The sequence below is a fragment of the Staurois parvus genome, unplaced genomic scaffold, assembly GCF_062004578.1.
Source record: "Staurois parvus isolate SC_StPar_1 unplaced genomic scaffold, SC_StPar_1.0 ptg000449l, whole genome shotgun sequence".
NCBI lineage: Eukaryota > Metazoa > Chordata > Amphibia > Anura > Ranidae > Staurois > Staurois parvus.
This window is the reverse complement of record NW_028318245.1, coordinates 6373910-6396550: the sequence shown is the minus strand read 5'-3', so window position 1 is coordinate 6396550 and position 22641 is coordinate 6373910. Positions and strand designations below refer to the sequence as shown.

The window sequence follows — 22641 nt, the reverse complement described above, 5'->3', positions numbered from 1 at the left end:
GCAAGAGATTGAATTTGGGGGATAGCAATAATGAATTTGTGGATGAAGAGAAGGAGCAGGCCATGAATACCTTTGAGGACCTGTTCAACCAAAAGGGCCAGGTTGTTGGGTTTTTAATGGCATTTGCTGGAGCAGAAAGTGATAGAGGCCGTGACAGACTTCTCCTAGAAGCTTGGCCCATGTTATGGTTCATGACCGCTGGAGCTGCCCAGCAGACCAAGACTCTAAGGGAAGAGTTGTCAGAGGCCCGCCTCTTGTTAGAAAGCAAAAATCAGGACATTGAGTCTTTGAAAGGGAAGCTTGGTCATGCCGGTGTTCGTTTAGACGAATCCGAGAAACATTATGATAGATTGGTCGGAGACTTTCGAAGTGCTCAGGACCTATATGAAAGAAACTTTCAGGAATTAAAACAACTTCAAAAGAAGTATCAGGACTTAAAAGATGAGGTGGAGTACTTCAGATCAGAGAGGTTATCTCCTGTCAAAATTAAAGTTCACCCAGGGGATAAGCATGACCAGTCAGAACTTACCTTGATAAAATCTGAGCAGAAAACTCTGGAGGAGCAGATTATAAGGTTGACGGCCCAAATAAATTCTGGAGTCCAAAGACGGACTAACCCAGTCAAGCCAGAGGCTGATGAGCGGAGATACCCGCATCACAGCGAAGTATCTGATAGTGAGTCAGGGTCAGAATATAGGTCACCTCCTAAGCTTTCAAGATACACTCCAGAGCGCTCTGAAGAAAGATATGAGGTTTCATATAGGCAGGAAGGGAAATCCCAGGGGTCATTCAGGAGATATGACACCCCAAAGGTCATTAAGTTCCTAAAGGACACTGTTCCTATGTTTTCTAAGAAAGGGTCCCTTGAAATCACCGAACACATGAAAACATATGAACAGACGTTAGAGATTCTGGGCATTAGAGATGACCACACCAAAATAGAATTGCTGCCATGGGTGTTTGAGGAGAAATACCGGCAATTCTTTGAGACCTTGAGGGCCTATTCCAATCAGTCCTGGAGAGAGGTTAAACATAAGTGCCACATGGAATTTGGGCCTTATAAAACTGTAACCTCTGCCAAGGCTGCGGCCTACAATTTAAAGTGTGGTCCTCACCAAAGCCCTGCAGAATTTCTGGCTGTCCTCAGAAATGCCTATTTCCTGGCTGAAAAGGATCCCAATCCTAACCAGCCAGAATTCAAGACACTATTCTATGAAGCATTACCTGCTTACATAAAATTGGGACTTGCAAAGGATTACAGAAAGGGATGCTCTCTTGATTGGTTGGTGAGAGAGAGTGACTATTTATTCTCGATCCAACAGTCCAGTGAGGGCGGGATAAAAAGAGAACCTAAAAATAGCCCCAAGATAGTAGCAGCCACTACCGTTTCCCCTCCAAATCCAAATGTGCAGGCAGAGAAGAAATCATATGCGGAAGTAGTCCGTGGGGGTAAAACCAATGGATCCCCTAGATTTGTACCTCAAACCCAGCAAGTGAAGGAGGTCCATAACTTTGCACCCCAAAACCAGTGGGTGAGAAAGGATAGGCAAAAGCCAGGGAACTACGGTAGTGGAAGTGAGAAGAATAAAAAGTATGGTAAGGGCCAGTACAGTGATGAAAATCAAAGGAGGCAATGGTATCCTCAGAGGTTCTATTATCCTCGCCAAAACCAACATGGGAATTTTTATGGGAACCCCAATTTCAACAGGCCCCATAATTACAATAAGAATCCCAATTTTAATAAAAACTCCGACTTCCAAAGATTTCCTCCACGCCAAGAACACCCTCAGGCTCAAAGGGGGGATACAGTACCCCAGGCTCCCTTTAATAACAGGGAGACCCCAAAACCTCAGAGAGAACAATGGCGTCGGGACCAGAGCAGTAGTTCTGACTCTGAGTCTCATTACCAGTCCCGTCCAAAATACAAGCGCAAGTATAGGAAGAGGGAGAATCAACAGAATGACTCCTCTGAGCGTATTGGACAAATAGAGGCACAGGTCAGCAAAATGGCTGAACAAATGGACAGGCTTGTCACTCAATTTCCATCCAATCCTTTTTTAGGAGCAGCTCCTGTGACCAACCAAGGGTCACAGAATTAACAGGCAACCAAGCCTTAAACCAACAGGGGAGGACACTGAGTCAAATGACAGGAGATGTGTGCCCCGTCCCTGACACGCCTACTAATGGAGAAGTTAGTTCTCAGGCAAAGGGGGACCATTTGTTGGTTATTAATGATTCTCCTGCGTTTCAGTGTCCATCTATTGCCCCTAATATAGTCGCGGCATCGGAAGTCATCAGGATTGACAAGCCAGACGGAGCACCAACTTCTAGTTGTGCTTCTGTCTTGAGACAGTCCAAGAATCCCACCAGGGAGGATAAGGGTAATGTGTCCACCACATGCGGTGAGATAAGAGCCAGTCATATGTTATTGAAGGGCCCACAGATCTTCAACCACACTAATTTCATGTGTGAACTGACTGAATCTGATGGGACATATTATGCCACGGTGCAGGTGCAGGATGCCAGTGATCTTTCGATTGTCGGCTTAATAGACACTGGATCCCAAGCAACCATCATGTCACAGGAGCATTTTGACAAAGTGGCGAATGTCATGCCCACCAAGCCAAGACTTAAAAGTTTTGACAGCTCATTGATTGGTGTAGGTGGAGACCCTTTACAAGTCATGGGTACCGCCTGGCTTAAACTGAAACTGGGTAATAAGGAACTGAGACACCCCATCATCATTGCTAGCATATCACAGCACCACATGATAATTGGGATGGACTTCCTAAAAAGGCTAAACACCATAGTTGATTGTGTGAACCAAGTGCTGTGGTCACAGGTAAATACCCCGATTAAATATGGGAAACTTAAAACTCCCCATTCCCGACAACACTGCCACCTGGTGGAAGAAAGGCCTGGATCATTAGAAATCCATTTCAGGAACAGCCAACTTCCTGATGTAACGGTTATCAAACCTGATGACTGTAACCCTATCAGAAGAGATGAGGAACACATTTTTAGAATTCCCCAAGATAAAATCAAAGATATTTCCCTCCAAGATGACATCCTTACGATATCTTTTCATCAGGAGGATAAACCAAGAAAAGGGGGAGATCACACCCAATTCTTGACAGGTATTGAAAGGGTTAACAGCGACTTGTTTATCCCCATCCGGATAAATGGTCTTAATAGGTCAAAATATGCCAAACTAGATTTGAGACAGGAACACAGCTTTGTAAGCCATGGGTTGATAAAACACCTGACCGAAATGGAAATGATCCGTTTCTCCACACCTCAGCGTCATTGGATTTCAGACTCCCTTGATGACTCTGATGATCACAATTCAATGGCTAGGTGTCTCTTAAACGTCACTGTAGGAAACAAAACAGCCGCCCATGTGTTCCTAGTCTTGGATAATTCCCAAACTAAAATTTATTTTGGCAACGATATATTACATCGCTTTGCAATGCAAGTCGACCTAATTAATGACTGTTTATGGAGTCGACTAAAGGGGGACCCCGAAAAATACCAAAATCTGGACTTAGCTTTAAAATCCCAGCAACAGATGCCTTATGCTGTTGAAGTCCAGGTAGCCCAAAAGATTACAATTCCTAAGGGCATAAATAATTTCATACTCCCCATCCAAGTTAAAAAGGGACATAGACTGAAGGGGTCAGATGCATTAGTATGCCTCTCCCATAAAATGCAGGGGGAGGGACTGAACATTACACACACGCCCCTAGTCAACACACATCAATCCCCGATGTACATTTACGTACATAATCTGTCCAATCAGGACATCGTCTTACCCAAAGAGACCCTTATTGGTCTAGCGGTAGAGACTGAATATTACACCTTTGGGGTCACTAACCAGGTGATTGGACTCATCCCCGATGAATATTTGTCGGAGGAACAATTAATTGAACAAACATTCCATTCATTACCAGAGGGTATTTTCACCATAGAGTCCATTTATCCATTCGATTCTAAAGATGGCACCTGTCGAATCGAAGAGACATCAATTGTCTTTGATCACCCAATCAAAGAACAAGAGTACCCCAAAGAACCTGGATGGCAGGAGAACACACACACACATCACATACCCAATGACCTCACCACAAAACTTGAAGAGGCATATGAGATAGGTCAGCCGGAAAGCTTTCCTGGATTCAAGGAGTTAGTGGAAGAGATGGTGGCCCTCGCCGACGCGTGTGCCAGTGATCTCGACCGACAATTGCTCCGAGAGCTTCTCCTTGAATTCCAAGAGATCTTTGCCAAGGATTCTTACGATTGTGGGACTACTGACCTACACGTCGCTAGGATCCAAACAGATCCAGATGCCCCACCAGTATTCGTAAGACAGTATAGGTTACCATTAGCTTCCTATGAATCTCTAGCTGAGATTATCAGGAAGTTACATGAAAGGGGTATAATTAGGCCCATCCACAGCTCCTACAACCACCCGATCCTGGGTATTTTAAAACCCAATGGACAATGGCGTTTATGCGCTGATCTCCGTCAGCTGAACAAACGTGTGTACATGTCAGGATGGCCGGTCCCATACATAGACCAGTGTCTCGCCCAGCTCCAAGGATCCCAAGTTTTCACAGCTTTGGATTGTGCACAGGGGTATTGGACCATAAAGGTGAGTGAGGAAGACCAATACAAACTGGCCTTCAGTTTTGGGAATCGACAATATTGTTGGGTGAGAATGCCTTTCGGATTCATAAATTCCGGACATGAATTTGCTGTGTTCATGCACAAGGCCATGCCAGACGCCTTCGAAAGGGGGACGTTGGCATATGTGGACGATATCCTGATCAAAAGTACAGATATGACCAAACATATTACAGAACTTCGGCATGTCCTGGGCCAATTAAAAGCAGCAGGAGTTAAACTGTCCTTACAAAAAGCCCAGTGGTGTCGCACGAAGGTAAACTTCCTAGGCCATGAAGTTACTGCTGAAGGTTTGAACCCACAAAAGAAGAAAGTTGAGGCGGTTCTGAATTGTAAAGTCCCTACTAACCTTAAAGAATTGAGATCATTCCTAGGTATGGTAAACTACTCGCGTAAGTTTATTGACAATTACGCCGAGATAAGCAAGCCACTGCTTCACCTACTGAAGAAGGATGTCGAATGGTCGTGGGGTAAGAAACAGGAGGACGCCATGAAGGAGTTAAAGGAACGTCTCACACAAGCTCCGTGTCTCGGATATCCCGAAGGGGGTAAAAATTTCTATCTAGAGACAGGGTTTACGCAGGTAAGTATGAGTTCTGTTCTTTACCAGAAACGTGATGATGTCAGTAAGGTGATTGCCTATGCCAGTAAAACTTTGTCCCCGGTTGAAGTAAAGTTCAGTGACTGTGAAAAAGCTCTATTGTCCACCGTGTGGGCATTACAGAATTTTCGCAGTTACATTCAGGGAGAGAGAATCATTGTTGAAACGGCACACCAGCCTTTACAGTATTTAAAGAGTGAACGTATCAAGGGAGGAAATGTGTCTAATAGCCGCATCACTGCTTGGACTTTGTCTTTGCAAGGGTGGCCTCTTGAAATTCGGTACAAACAGAACAAGGAAAGTCCAGTAGCCCAGGGCCTAGCCGAGCTCCATGATTGTTCCGCAACTACGCCTGCTATGGAGGCCCCGGACACTGACTTTCTGGAAGAACAACTGTTCTCTCCCTACAAGGTTTACGATGAAGAATACTGTAAACAGCTGCCGTGTGTATATGTGGATGGTTGTGCTTTTCATCACAAGGATGGGGAACAGCTCCAACTAGTGGCAGGTATTGGAATCGTTTGGACCCAAGGTGTCACCCCAATTTCTGTGGGATACAAACTTGGACCAAAAAGCAGTCAGGTTGCTGAACTTACTGCAATTCTTAGAGCAGTTGAGATGGCTATAGAGTTCAACATCAGAGAGTGTGCCATCATAACCGATTCCAATTATGTCAGGAATAGTTTTGTGGAGTATTTCCCTAGGTGGAAGCGAAACAACATGAACAAGAGTAATCACAAACCCGTGAAACATGGTAAGCTCTTTTGTCACATCGATGAACTGGTAAGGTACAATGATCTCACTCTGCACTTCAAGAAGACCAAAGGCCACTCCAAGGTTCTAGGTGCCGAGAAAGAAGGGAACGATCTGGCCGATTCTCTAGCCAAGGAAGGGGCAATCACCGGTGAATTGTTAGACATTGACCAATTTTTAGGTACCGTACAGATTGAAGCTGTCACCAGGCAACAGGCCAGAACAGCTGGTGATCCGAATGCATTACAGTGGAGTCACGATTCTCCTAGTGAGGATTTAATTACTGCCCAAAAAGAAGACCCAATAATTGGCTTGTTTTATAGTCATATAGAAGATCCCAACCAAAATCCCATAAATAAGGAAGTATATAGTGGGAAGGAGGATTTACGTATCTTAATGAAATCCAAATCCCAATTCTCTTTATACCAGGGATTGTTGATACGAACCTCAAAGGGTGGCGTACAACAATGGGTCGTCCCACTTAAATTTAGAGGTTTGATGCTACAGCATGCCCATGATGCTCCCACTTCCGGTCATCGTGGAGAGAAGATCACGTATGAGATCCTGCGGGATTATGCCTACTGGCCTCATATGTTACGTGATGTGAAGGAATACTGCCAAGGTTGCCTAATATGTCCCCAATTTCAACCTACCAAGCCAACTCACAGAGCACCTCTCCAGAAGAGGGGGATATGTATGCCTTGGTCAGACCTTCAAATGGATTTTATTGGGCCAGTAACAAAATCTTCACGAGGAAATCGGTATATGTTAACAGTTACATGTTTATTCACCAAGTATGTCGAATGTATACCAGCACCAAATAACAGCTCCGAGACATGTGCTGCATTGCTAATAAATCATGTATTTTCTCGTTTTGGTTTACCTCAGAGGATAGAGTCTGATAGAGGATCGCACTTCACTAGCGAAGTGATGGCCAAATTGTGGAAAATTTTGGGGGTTAAAAGGAAATTGCATATCGCCTATCGGCCAGCCTCTAGTGGTGGTGTAGAACGATACAATCAGACCATCGTTAACGTCCTTAAGAAATTTGTTAAGGAAACAGGCAAGGACTGGGATGTTAAACTTCCGCTGGTCCTGATGGCGTTGAGGGCTACTCCGAATACAGTTACAAAAATGTCATCTTTTGAACTGATGACAGGTAGACGGATGGTACTGCCCCAGCACTTATTGTATCGCACTACAGATCAAAATTTGATCAATGCTACCACCACACACCAGTACATAGAGGATTTACGTAAACATCTGCAATATGCTTTTGCCTTTGCCCAGCGAAATTTGGAAAGAGCTGCAACTAGTGCTAAGACATACTATGATCTCAAAACCTCCAAGAAGGAATATGAGATTGGTGACAAAGTCTATCTATACAACTTTGCAAGAGACCAGATCAAGGAACGGAAATTCCTTCCATCTTGGAAAGGTCCGTTCTCTATCATTGATAAAATTTCTCCGGTCGCATATAAATTGCAGGTTACCCGGTATGGTGAAATCAGTGATAGATGGGTGCACATCAACCAATTACGTGCTTGCCATCCGAAGTCTCAATTGCAGTTGTTGGAAGACTGAACCCACCAATTCCTATCTGGAGATATTGAGATCATTATTAAATTTCCTTTAAACATATAATTCATATTTTGCCTTACAGGATCCAGTAACATAATTTTATGTATATCCATTACTCAAACTGTTCATTTTGATAATTTAGAAAGGAAGGCCCAGACTATGACCAGACCGGCGATCGGAGGTGTCAATGACCAGACCCTAGAAGGAAGCTATAATGTCCTGTGGGAAAGACCAGATGCCAGAGATCGATCCGGAGACGATAACCTGATGTCCCAGGCCACCAAGGGCCAGTCCAGAGGAAAAAACCCGCCTAGGAGACCGTCTAAGAGACCTGTCGTGCGGAGGACCCATGGACCCCAAGGTGGATGTGCCAGGCCAGGCCGGCCTCATCACAAGACCAGGATCGTCATCGGAAGTGTCCATCTAAAGACGCCGAGTCAAGTTGAGGAACAACCAGCATTACCGCTGCCATTTTGTTATCGGAAATTTTTTTTTTTATTATTTCATTCCCTTCACCGGAGAAGACGAACAATCACTCTAGCCAAAAGCCCCACTCATGTTTTGCGACACAGACACCCCTATACACGTGCCTGTACCCCAAACAAAGGGGGATTTTGTTGTGGGCTTTTGAATCATGTCTCAAAAATATGACTTTTATCAAGACATAATATTATATGGCAAACAGCTCAGCAATAGCCGGATGCTAAGAGTTAATTTTGTCTTGGTTGAACCATCTAGCTAGAGAAATGTAATGGGTAAAGGGATTGTTTTTCTTTCCTCCTAGAGACAATACTATTTTAAAGTTCTACAGGTGATCAAACACCATCATTCAGACTTCAATAAGCAGGTAAACATATACAAGGTCTGGACATGACAATAGAGGAACCAAACTGATTGTCTGAGAGCTTACCCAAAACCTGTAGAGTGTGATGAACCAACAAACCTCTGAAACTATTACTATCTACTATTGTTCACCAAGGGTGAAAGCATTAACAATTGTTTACCATGAGTCAAATACAAGGGCTAGGCAAACAGAGATTTTTTTCCCTACACAGAGGGAATGTTGATGCTGAAACCAAGGGGTGAAATTCAGGACATTTAAGTTTAAAAGTTCACTGTATATCATTACAAAAATGTACTACAAAAACAGATTATAAATAAGATGTCATAGACTTTAAACACCACTAAATACTCAGCAATGGGAACTATATATCACTAACTTGAGTATTGAGATGATGGGAAGTAAGATGTATTATAAACTAGCATTAGTTACATGTCTTATCAGGAAACAAACAGGATGATACTTCAAGGAGGAATAACCGAATATACACCTATATTCCATGGTCCCTATTTAGAATATCATAGGTATGATCACTGCTATATCTGGAAAGTGCTGTATATTTTATTCCTGAAATTACCTGAAGATTCCACCCAAGATATGAGTCATATCAAATACTCACATTGTTCTGTGATACATGACCGCCACCTGGCGGGCAGGTGAGAAATAGCTTATGTACACACATTTCTCAACTAGCCAATCAGGAAGCCTGGTGGGAAGGTATCTTAGAACAATGGACTAGTGGATATAAAAAGCCCATGTGCTGTAACAGAGAAAAAACCTCATGAAAAAGAAGAACCCTCATAAGACCTGATGGAAAGACCTGACATCTGAAGAAGATCTCTACTGAATAACTACTCTTCCATCTTTTCAAACTTCCTAAAACTTTAAACCTCTAATCTTATAACTTCCTACATTCTCCCCTATTGAATCTATCACTTGCCTATATATCAGTCTAAAGGCGTTCCACTGCCAGCTAAATCCACGGGAGAGTTGCCTAGTCTGACGTCCGGGTGTGGTGAGATGTTTATTTGATTTTGTATTAATTATTTCCTCTGTTGTGTAGAATCATAAAATTACCTTAGTGTATTACAACAATATTGGATAGTTAGATATATGTAGTCAGATACTGTGTTACTGTTAAAAAAAATTGTTGATTGCCATATTATAAATTTTTCCATATTTCATAATTTATTGAATATTAATAACCAGAGTATCACATATCAAGGGCTTACTTCTTGCAAGCCTATGGCCACGGCATGTAAGAATATAACCTTTGAGATATTCGAAATTATTAATTATTAATAAATTTAATAAAAATCATATCATTTAAATTTGTGATTGATGTAATTAGTTAGAGACATTATTAGTGTGTCTTACATTGGTAGGATATATTTTTGATTGTGTGTACCAATATTCATTTATCACCAGTCTTTTGTGTTTTGTGTTAATATATATATAATTTTTGTACATAAATAAATTTTTATATTTATCTATTATAAGGCAAATTTTGTGTGTATGGTACGAAATCATATTGGCTAAAAGAATTCAAGGTATAATAATAAGTGGTGATCGAATTATCAAGGTGTCCAAATTATTGGTTTACTAAATATTTGCCGTATTTTAACGGCTGGAGGCACTGTAATATTTCATCTAAGGGAAAGGGACACGCCCTTTATAAATAATATATCCTTACATAAACCACCACAACAAAAGGTACAGTGTTCTGCACTAATTTAAAGGCTCTCTGAAGCCTAGAAACCCTTTTTATAAGTTAAATTCGTAGCGAATAAATTCGCATCGAATCGCATTTCTTCCTCAAATTCGGCGAATCAGTCGAATCGAATTTTTGAATAATTCGCTCATCTCTAGTTGGGAACATGACGTTATATTGAGGAATGGAGATGGACCTTTCATATGGTGTACTGTATCTCCTCCTCATTTGTTGGGAACATGACATTATATTCAGGAATGGAGATGGACCTTTCATATGGTGTCCAGTATCTCCTCAATTGTTGGGAACATGACGTTATATTGAGGAATGGAGATGGACCTTTCATATGGTGTACAGTATCTCCTCCTCATTTGTTGGGAACATATGGTGTACAGTATCTGGTAAAGGTTCACTGGGTACATTTCCATCATGTCATAAAAAGCAACATTTTTTTCTTTCATAGGGCAGCACACCCTGTCTTAAATTTTGTGTGATGGATTGCTACTTTTCATTCTTTTTCAATCTCCATACCTAAATTTGATGGTAATTACTGAAATGTAAGAGAATAAACGTAAAAAAAAAAGATAATGTGAAGTGCTACATTTTAGTATTTAATATTTACCTGTGGTGACATCTAGAGAAGATTCCTCATTGGTCATCACCACCTTTTTCCACTGATCATCTATCTCATACATTTCTTCTTCCTCTTTAATCTCATTTTTTATACCCATCACTTCTTCCTCCTAAAATCGCAAAATGATTGTGAGCACTTTTATCCTGAGACTATATACAAGAATATAATTTAATACAGTTTGGAACCAAGTTTGAGTTGGACATCCTCAGTCCCACCTACCTGATGATGGTGAGGGACCTCATGATCTTCCTGTATGGAATCCTGGGAATCCAGAAGATGGGGACATCTCTCTGGTGGGTTTCCATTACTGGATCCATCTGTAGGAAACACACACACTGACTGAATCCATTGTTTCTATGTGTTTATCAGATGATGGGGGATCTAGGTGGACCCTCCGTACTGCTCTCTCCTTTACAATAAAGTCTCCTCTTACCCGGTGATGTGAGAGGCGGATGATTGTCCACCATAACCTCCTTTTGTCCTTCTAAATTTTTACACTCCATCACAACAACCTCCTCCTCTTCCTCCTCCTCCTCTTCTCCTCCTCCTTTGATCGTAACATTAATATTGCTCCAGTTTCCACTCTGAATGTAAACGTAAAACAAAGTATTAATAATTTCTCAGCTCTTCCATGGAGACATCCTGACACCTTATAGGAACCTGACACACACAATGATACAGTCACCATCCAGACACATCCCTTGTCTATTACTGGAGAATGTCCCAGAATTCCTGGCACTGCTCACCTCTCCCATCAGGAGGTCATTGATCTTCTGGGTGACTACTAGAATCTTCCCCTCATTGTTTCTTTCTGGAACCAGTAAGGAACGTAGAGGAACCATAATGGGGTTCTGTCCATATGCCGATGTCTTTTTCGCAACTATGTTATTCTGTGGAGAGAGATTAGCGATCGTTATATACATTTCCCAACAAGTAAAGTTACAATTTGCTGCCATCATCGCCCTTTCCTATGATCTTCTCAATGGCACCACTCTTTCAGAGATCATGATATTCTCTCAAATTTGAAAAAACAGTCCTTTGAATTGTTTCCAGTTACATTGTATCAGTTAACACAGTGAAAGACATCCAGTGCCCAGAGCAAAGATTCCAAACTGTGCCCCCCCATTCATGATGTTTGAGCTTAGAAGATCTGCTTAGGGGGTGCGCAACCACATCTCTACCTGGCTCTCTCCTCAGTGCTCCCAGTGCTGGGCTGACAGGAGTAGTGATGCCGCTGTCACTCCTGTCAGCCTTGTAAGACAAGGAACTCAGCACAGGGTGCCCCCATCCCTGCAATAAACCATTGCGCATAGGGCAGTCGTCCCTCCTGCCCACCCCTTGTCCTGGACCTGAAGACATTCAACTGCAACTTTTTGCATTGATGGTTCCTCTTTGTACTGATCTTGTAAAAGTCTAGTTTGGATGTCTTCCGTATGATGTGAAGTCATAAGGAGGGGACTTTTCAAACACGGGAGAAGTCCTGATCATAGACTAAGCACTATGCAGTTATTGGTGTGGTATGAAGGTGGACCAGTTAATTGACAGTGATTTGAAAGCTGGGCACAGAGGAACATAGTGCATTGAGAAGGAGCAGAGTCTGAGGATACCCTTTCAACGAACAGAAGGACCCTTGAAATACCTGTCCAATCTCAGAGAAGATCTGCTAAAGGTTACTATAGCTACAACTCATGATGGTCAGTGGGAAGCATGCTCCTTACATTTGTGATCATTGGGAAGAATTAGCCCCTTAAAGAACGCTAAAAAGATCAATGGTGTCAGTGGGAACTTATCTGAGAAGCAGAAACTCCTCATTGCTCGAGGAACCTCTGGAGGAACCCTAGTTCAGAAACTCTGCTTTGGAGAGTCCTGGCCACCAGAACTTAGAAAATAAATTAGTTGGATACATTTGAACACCTCATCCAGTCACTATTCTTTTGCAGTTAGTAAGCTTCCATCCAAAATGAGAGTTGTGCTTCCTCACTCCTATAGCCTTGTATATATTTAGATGGTATGTCTATAATTGTATCACCTCAAACGTTCTATACTTTGTTCAGGGCAGGGATCTCCAGACTTTCTAAACAAAGGGCCAGTTTACTTCATTGGTATTAGTGGGAGGCAAGGCGCCCCATCTCTGGCGTCAGCGGGAGGAACAGTGCCCCGTCATTGGCGTCAGCGGGAGGAACAGTGCCCCGTCATTGGCGTCAGCGGGAGGAACAGTGCCCCGTCATTGGCGTCAGCGGGAGGAACAGTGCCCCGTCATTGGCGTCAGCGGGAGGAACAGTGTCCTGTCATTGGCAGGAACAGTGTCCCGTCATTGGCATCAGTGGGAGGAACAGTGTCCCATCATTGGCGTCAGTGGAAGGAATAGTGTCCCATCACTGGTGTCAGTGGGAGGAATAGTTCCCCATCATTGGTGTCAGTGGAAGGAATAGTTCCCCAAGGACCAGATAAAGTTAGGCAAAAGGGCCACAATCAACCCTAAGACCATAGCTTGCAAATAATTGAAACAATGTGTGTCTCTTGGTCGAACACTGTGTGATTCTCAGCCCCCACTGACACTCATCCCATTCTTCATAGCTGTGCCAATTCGCTTGTATGCTCTATGACCAAAAAAAAATTTATGAACTTTTTAACATATTTCAGGTATTTTGATCCTATAGACTTCAATCGAACCCTCTATAAATGCGTAAAATGCTCGTTTTCACTCATGTTTTACACCTGAAGAATTCCTCTCCTCCTATATAAAACTTTTCTCCCCTTCCCTGCCCAGTCCAGGAAACAAACTCCGGATGCATGTGCAAAGAAACCTGAGAAAAACACTGCAAAGTAAGGCTTTTTTTCCCTCAAAAAATAGGTGCAGGAACTCACCCACAACCCCCTTACACCCCCCTTACTGGGGGTGCGCTGCACGCAGAGCCCAGAGTGCGGGGGTGCGCTACACGCAGAGCCCAGAGTGCGGGGGTGCGCTACACGCAGAGCTTTACCTTTTACACTTTACCACACACAGGGCAACCCATTCATTTCAATGGATTGCTCCAAATGTGAGAAACGTGCAAAGGAAGTCCCTGACCCTTCTACAAAATTATGCCGAATCACATGGTGCTGCGACACCATGGGGGGGGGGGGAGCGGGTTATTTACTAAAACTGGAGAGTGCCAAATCTGGAAACCAATCAGCTTCCAGGTTTTATTGTCAAAGCTTCACTGAACTAGCTGAAGTTAGAAGCTGATTGGCTCCCATGCGTATCGGCACCAGATTCTGCTCCAGGTTTAGTGACTCTCCCCCCAATGTGGTTTGGCGCGTGAAAAAAATGCATACGTTAGCAGATGCATGGGAGTGCCATTAACTTCCCATGGCATCCAAAAAGCATCCCTTTAGCCCCGGTCACATTGGGTGCGATTTGCATGCCCTGCGACTCGCAAATCGCATGCTGAGTCACACCCTACTGTCCACAATTACAACAGTCAAATCGGTGCGATTCCAACTTGGTCGGAGCCGCACCGATTTCTAAAGTAGTGCATACCCTACTTTTCGTGCGATTTGAATAGACATCTGTGTCACATGTCTTGCAAATCGCTAGGAAATCGGCAGGTCACTCGAATTTGATGACGAATTTCCCCCACAAATCGCTATCGCTCAATTCTGCAAGCGATTCTAATTCACTATCGCTGTTTTTTAGCTGATCTAAGGGCTGGTTCACACTGGATGTGATTTGCATGCCCTGCAACTTGCTGAGTCACACCCTATTGTCTGCTATCAGAGCGGTCATATCGGTACGGTTCCGAGCTGCACCGATTTCAAAAGTAGTACACTTTTGGTGCGATTTGCATAGACGTCTGCGTCAGATGTCTTGGAAATCGGTATCGCACCTGATTTTGAATAGTGCAACTTTACTGTAAGCCGCACGATTGCAAAATCGGCTTTGATGTGACCGGAGGGGGGGGGGGGGGCTTAGGTTAAAAGCAGTTTTAGGCTCCATTCACATCAAATCAGATTTTGAAATCGTGCGGTTTACAGTGAAGTCGCACGATTTCAAAATCAGGTGAGATGCCGATTTCCAAGACATCTGATGCAGACGTCTATGCAAATCGCAACAAAAGTAGTACGGTTCCGACTTGGTCAGAGCCGCACCGATTTCTATAGTAGTGCATGCCCTACTTTTTGTGCGATTTGCATAGACATCTGTGTCAGATGTTTTGTAAATCGCAAAGAAATCGGCAGGTCACTCGATTTTGAAATCACGCAATTTCACTGCAAGTTGCGCGATTTCACACTTTTGTTGCGATTTGCATAGACATTTGCATGAGATGTCTTGGAAATCGGCATCTCACCCGATTTTGAAATCGTGCGATTTCACTGCACGCCGCACGATTTCAAATTCAGCTTTGATGTGCCTGGGGGGCAGGGTTTAGGTCAAAATCGGTTTTAGGCTCCGTTCACATCAAACCCGATTTTGAAACTGTGCGGCTTACAGTGAAGTCGCACGATTTTAAAATCGGGTGAGATGCCAATTTCCAAGACATCTGATGCAGATGTCTATGTAATTCGCAACAAAAGTTTACTACTTTTGAAATCGGTGCGGCTCCGACCAAGTTGGAACCGCACCGCTATGACCGATCTGATAGCGGACGATAGGGTGTGACTCGGCAAGTCGCAGGGCATGAATATCGCATCCAGTGTGAACCATTCCTTAGACCAGCTAGAAAACAGCAATCATGAATTAGAATCACTTGCAGAATTGAGCGACGGCGTTTTGTAGGGGAAATTCGTCATCAGGACACTGAAAGTGACAACAGCGATGATTCTGCGACATCAGACACAGATTTCTTTGCAAATCGGTGCAAGTTGGAACTGCACTGATAAGACTGCTCCGATAGCGGACAATAAGGTGCGACTTGGCATGCGATTTTCAAGTCACAGGGCATGCAATTCGCATGCCAAGTTGCATTCAGTGTAAACCAAAATCAGCTTTGATGTGACCGGGGTCAAAAGCGGTTTTAGGCTCCGTTCACATTAAATCCGATTTTGAAATCGTGCGACTTACAGTGAAGTCTCACAATTTCAAAATTGGGTGAGAAGCCGAATTCCTTGCGATTTGCAGGACATCTGACACAGATTTATATGCAAACCGATGCAGCTCTGACCAAGTCGTAACCGCACCGGTATGACCGCTCTGATAGCGGACAATAGGGGGTGACTTGGCAAGTGCCAGGGCATGCAAAGAGCATCCAGTGTGAACCAGCCCTTAGACCAGCTAGAAAACAGCGATGGCGAATTAGAATCGCTTGCAAAATTGAGTGATGGCGATTCGCGGGGGAAATTTGTCATCACAATCAAGTGTCCAACCAATTTCCTTGCGATTTGCAAGACATCCGACACAGATGTCTATGCAAATTGCACGAAAAGTAGTACATGCATTACTTTAGAAATCGGTGAGACACCAACCAAGTCGGAACCGCACCGAGTTTACCGCTCTAATAGCGGTCATCAGACACTGAAAGCGACGATTCTGCGACTGAGCTCCGCGATGTGCGAACTTGGCGCTCCATTTCAATATTTCAGTGTTTTTGTTCTTTTAATTAAATTTATTATATTATTATTTTTATACTTATTATATTATAATTTATGATTTTGTGTGTTTATCATACCCGGGATGTTTACTAGACTCTTGTTTGGACAGATTTAAAGTGAGTTATTCCTAAGAATGACAGGCCGACAATATAAAACAACAAATTTTCCATGTGAAACAATGTAACGCTTTGACATTCAAAAATATTGATAATCAGACCGCCGGGGAGGTCAATATTTAATGGCGTCAATTTTCGGGATCCCGACACGCACACACAGCGAACCTAGCCAGAGTAGAAGCGGCCCGGACATTATTTATTTTGTTACAAATAGAAAAAATATTTCCATGAGACATTTCCTGATCGTCAGAAATAAAAACAAAGAAAAAAAGTTTTTTTTTTCAGGTCGGTATCAATCAATAAGATGAACCAATGCGCTCCCAGAATCCTCCTCACCTCCCCGGTCAGCAGGTAGATGATCTCCAGGGTGAGCCGTAATATCCTCTCCGTCAGGTTAGTGCAGTTTGCCTCCATCGCTCTCAACTCTCTTCCATTCACTTCCTGCAGCAATTGTGCCCATCCCCCCCCCCCACACTGCTGAGCATCCTGGGTAAAAGGCAGGCTGCTCTGGGTTACCAAAAATTGCAGTCAGCTGGGAGTAGGGTGAATGTCTAAGGCATGTGGCATGTTCATTGTATGCCCATGTCTTCATATTTGAGCTACAATAACATGGCCGCCATCAGGAGCTTATAATCATTGGCTACTTTTAGGTTTGAAGACAAAAGGGTACCTAGTGTTTAAATCGGTCACCAATAGGCGTACGGAGGGTACAGGGGTGATGGAGGCCAGGCATCATGCGAGGTAAAAGGAGAGCTTACTCCAGGAAGGGAAAACCAGCTGTAAAACATTGTCACAGCCTGCAATACCACTGGCCACCACTAGAGGGACACCACATCTACTTGGCTGGCCACACACTGGCAGATACAAATCTTACATACAATCTGGTACACTTTAAGAGTTTGGAAGCAGATTCATAAGTTCCACACAGTTCTTCATTTCCTTAAGCTCTCCTGTGAGTTGAAATACATGTGTTCATCACATTCCCGATGGCACTCACGTGTAGGAGAGTCTTGATAATGGAATAATGGTTGTGCCTAGTTATGACATTCTTCAATTGGTATGTCCTCTCCTGTGTGTTTCCCTGGTATGGAATGAAACCAAAAGTATGTACTCTGGATTGGCACCATAAGAATGGACTCTGGACTGGCACCATAAGTATGGACTCTGGACTGGCACCATAAGTATGGACTCTGGACTGGCACCATAAGTATGGACTCTGGACTGGCACCATAAGTATGGACTCTGGACTGGAACCATAAGAATGGACTCTGGACTGGCACCATAAGTATGGACTCTGGACTGAAACCAAATGTATGGACTCTGGACTGGAACCATAAGTATGGACTCTGGACTGGAACCATAGATATGGACTCTGGACTGGAACCATAAGTATAGACTCTAGAATGGAACCAAAAGTATGGATTCTGGACTGGCACCATGAGAATGGACTCTGAACTAGCACCATAAGAATGGATTCTGAACTGGCATCATAAGAATGGACTCTGGACTGGAACCATAAGAATGGTCTCTGGACTGGAACCATAAGAATGGTCTCTGGACTGGAACCATAAGAATGGTCTCTGGACTAGCACCATAAGTATGAGCTCTGCACTGGAACCATAAGTATGGACTCTGGAATGGAACCATAGATATGGATTTTGGACTGGAACCATACGTATAGACTCTAGAATGGAACTACAAGTATGGACTCTGGACTGGAATCATAAGTATGGACTCTGGACTGGAACCATAAGTATAGACTCTGGACTGGAACCATAGATATGGACTCTGGACTGGAACCATAGATATGGACTATGGACTGGAATCACAAGTATGGACTCTGGACTGGAACCACAAGTATGGACCCTGGACTGGAACCACAAGTATGGACTCGGGACTGGAACTATAGATATGGAAGGTATAAGGCAAGCTGACTCCGGGAAGGAAAACCAGCTGTGAAAAGGTTGCAACAGCCTCCAATACCTCTGACCACCACCAGAGGGAGACTTCACACCACATCTAGCTGGCTGCCCACACACAGGCAGATACAAATCTTACATACAATCTGGTACACTTTAAGAGTTTGGAAGCAGATTCATAATTTCCACACATTTCTTAATTTCCTTAAGCTATCCTGTCAGCTAAAATACTTGTGTTAATCACATTCCTGGTGGCACTCACACACACTCACGTGCCTAGTTATTCTACTCTTTGGTATTGTCCTCTCCACCCCCATGCTATCATATATTATTGGTGGGTATAGCTGGGGTGGGGTGGGGTGCTTGTCATGGGAGAGAAGCAGCCTTGAGGAAGGAATATGTACGTTTTCTTAGGAGTTGACTTTTTTCCTTTGTGGCCTCCCTTGTGTGGACTGAAACCATAAGTATGGACTCTGGACTGGAACCACAAGTATGGACTCTGGAATGGAACCATAAGTTTAGACTCTAGAATGGAAACACAAGTATGGACTCTGGACTGGAACCATAGCTATGGACTCTGAAATGGAACCATAAGTATAGACTCTAGAATTGAACCACAAGTATGGACTCTGGACTGAAATCATAGATATGGACTCTGGACTGATACCAAACGTATGGACTCTGAATTGGAACCACAAGTATGGACTAAAAAATGGAACCACAAGTATGGACTATGGACTGGAACTACAGGTATGGACTCTGGATTGGAACCACAAGTATGGACCCTGGACTGAAACCATAAGTATGGACCCTGGACTGAAACCATAAGTATGGACCCTGGACTGGAACCATAAGTATGGACCCTGGACTGGAACCATAAGTATGGACCCTGGACTGGAGCTATAGATATGGAGTCTGGACTGGAACTACAAGTATGGACCCTGGAATGGAGCCGTAAGTATGGACTCTGGACTGGAACCATGAGTATGGACTCTGGGCTGGAACCGTAAGTATGGAATCTGGACTGATACCAAACGTATGGACTCTGGATTGGAACCACAAGTATGGACTCTGGATTGGAACCACAAGTATGGACTCAGGAATGGAACCACAAGTATGGACTATGGACTGGAACTACAGGTATGGACTCTGGATTGGAACCACAAGTATGGACCCTGGAATGGAGCCGTAAGTATGGACTCTGGACTGGAACCATGAGTATGGACTCTGGACTGGAACCATAAGTATGGAATCTGGACTGATACCAAACGTATGGACCCTGGACTGGAACCACAAGTATGGACCCTGGACTGGAACCACAAGTATGGACCCTGGACTGGAACCACAAGTATGGACCCTGGACTGGAACCACAAGTATGGACCCTGGACTGGAACCACAAGTATGGACCCTGGACTGGAACCACAAGTATGGACCCTGGACTGGAACCACAAGTATGGACTCTGGACTGGAACCATAAGTATGGACTCTGGACTGGAACCATAGATATGGACTCTGGACTGGAACCATAAGTATAGACTCTAGAATGGAACCAAAAGTATGGATTCTGGACTGGCACCATGAGAATGGACTCTGGACTGGCACCATGAGAATGGACTCTGGACTGGCACCATGAGAATGGATTCTGAACTGGCATCATAAGAATGGACTCTAGAATGGAACTACAAGTATGGACTCTGGACTGGAACCATAAGTATGGACTCTGGACTGGAACCATAAGTATGGACTCTGGACTGGAACCATAAGTATGGACTCTGGACTGGAACCATAAGTATGGACTCTGGACTGGAACCATAAGTATGGACTCTGGACTGGAACCATAGGTATGGACTCTGGACTGGAACCACAAGTATGGACCCTGGACTGGAACCACAAGTATGGACCCTGGACGGGAACCACAAGTATGGACCCTGGACTGGAACCACAAGTATGGACCCTGGACTGGAACCACAAGTATGGACCCTGGACTGGAACCACAAGTATGGACCCTGGACTGGAACCACAAGTATGGACCCGGGACTGGAACCATAGATATGGAAGGTATAAGGCAAGCTTACTCCGGGAAGGAAAACCAGCTGTGAAAAAGTTGCAACAGCCTCCAATACCTCTGACCACCACCAGAGGGAGACTTCACACCACATCTAGCTGGCTGCCCACACACACAGGCAGATACAAATCTTACATACAATCTGGTACACTTTAAGAGTTTGGAAGCAGATTCATAATTTCCACACATTTCTTAATTTCCTTAAGCTATCCTGTCAGCTAAAATACTTGTGTTAATCACATTCCTGGTGGCACTCACACACACTCACGTGCCTAGTTATTCTACTCTTTGGTATTGTCCTCTCCACCCCCATGCTATCATATATTATTTAAATAAAGGAATGCGCTAAAACCACAAACTATTCCTAATTTAGTGTAGAAACATTAGTGCAAAAGATATATTTGTATATCTATTCTCAATTAATATCAAAAAATATCAAAATTATGTGCAAAACTATTTTTTAGTGCATAAGTAAGTTAAATAATTAAATTTGTGAATATAAAAAAAATGTCCAATTCTCAATTTCTTCAAATGTCCAAACAAATCCTTTTCAGCAAATGGTATCATGAATGACGTCTTTAAGGGGCGTCTTCAAGACCGCCCCTTGAAGACGTCATTCATGACGAAACTAGTAGGGCTTGCTGGATGCTGTCGTTTGTGGAGAAAATTAAGTCACGAGCGCTGTAGTGAGTGTACGGGGAACAGGAGACTGTTATACCATTTGCTGTTTTATGCTGTTATACTGGTGTCGGTGAAGACACCCTTTTTGTGAGTGTAAATCTTTATTAAATTGTTGGATACTTTTATAAAAAAACTGGCTGCACCATGATTTTCTCTTTCATTCCCAAACATGACCTCGGTGGAGAGATATAAAAAGAGAGAGTGATATAATGCTCCTGGAACCATTATATTGAGTGGTGGATACCTACCTTATGGATGATTGTGTAGCTATTGATCATCACACCTGAGAAGTTGATTCATTGCATCTGCTCCCAGAGCAAAAAGCGTTTTTTTGCTGATCTAGAGATTGATCAGCATGGAGCTCTGGTGAGTTACCCAACTTTACTTTTGGTGGTGGATTTTGGCACAATTTCTTTGAGAGCACCTGAATTTGAAAAGGATTTGTTTGGACATTTGAAGAAATTCAGAATTGGACATTTTTTTTATATTCACAAATTTAATTATTTAACTTACTTATGCACTAAAAAATAGTTTTGCACATAATTTTGATATTTTTTGATATTAATTGAGAATAGATATATATATCTTTTGCACTAATGTTTCTACACTAAATTAGGAATAGTTTGTGGTTTTAGCGCATTCCTTTATTTAAGTTATAGCACTAAGAAATTTATTTGGTTTCTTTGAGGTGGAATTGCTGCTTTAAAGTATTAAGGGTGTGGCGCTTTTATTACACTTGTGATATCATATATTATTGGTGGGTATAGCTGGGGTGGGGTGCTTGTCATGGGAGAGAAGCAGCCTTGAGGAAGGAATATGTACGTTTTCTGAGGAGTTGACTTTTTTCCTTTGTGGGCCTCCCTTGTGTGGACTGAAACCATAAGTATGGACTCTGGACTGGAACCACAAGTATGGACTCTGGAATGGAACCATAAGTTTAGACTCTAGAATGGAAACACAAGTATGGACTCTGGACTGAAATCATAGATATTGACTCTGCACTGATACCAAACGTATGGACTCTGGATTGGAACCACAAGTATGGACTCAGGAATGGAACCACAAGTATGGACTATGGACTGGAACTACAGGTATGGACTCTGGATTGGAACCACAAGTATGGACTCTGGACTGGAACCATAAGTATGGACCCTGGACTGGAGCTATAGATATGGAGTCTGGACTGGAACTACAAGTATGGACCCTAGAATGGAGCCGTAAGTATGGACTCTGGACTGGAACCATGAGTATGGACTCTGGACTGGAACCATAAGTATGGAATCTGGACTGATACCAAACGTATGGACTCAGGAATGGAACCACAAGTATGGACTATGGACTGGAACTACAGGTATGGACTCTGGATTGGAACCACAAGTATGGACTCTGGACTGGAACCATAAGTATGGACCCTGGACTGGAACCATAAGTATGGACCCTGGACTGGAACTATAGATATTGAGTCTGGACTGGAACTACAAGTATGG

General features: G+C 43.3%; 1 protein-coding gene across 1 annotated transcript in view; it reads right to left on the bottom strand.

Moving 5' to 3' along the window:
- The window catches only part of LOC149453479 (uncharacterized), an 83882-nt gene that overhangs the window by 7260 nt on the left and 53981 nt on the right, over positions 1–22641 (bottom strand). The window contains exon 13 of the mRNA XM_089688649.1: positions 5366–5375. Coding sequence (XP_089544775.1) covers positions 5366–5375 — 10 coding nt within the window. The remainder of the gene's footprint in view (positions 1–5365; positions 5376–22641) is intronic.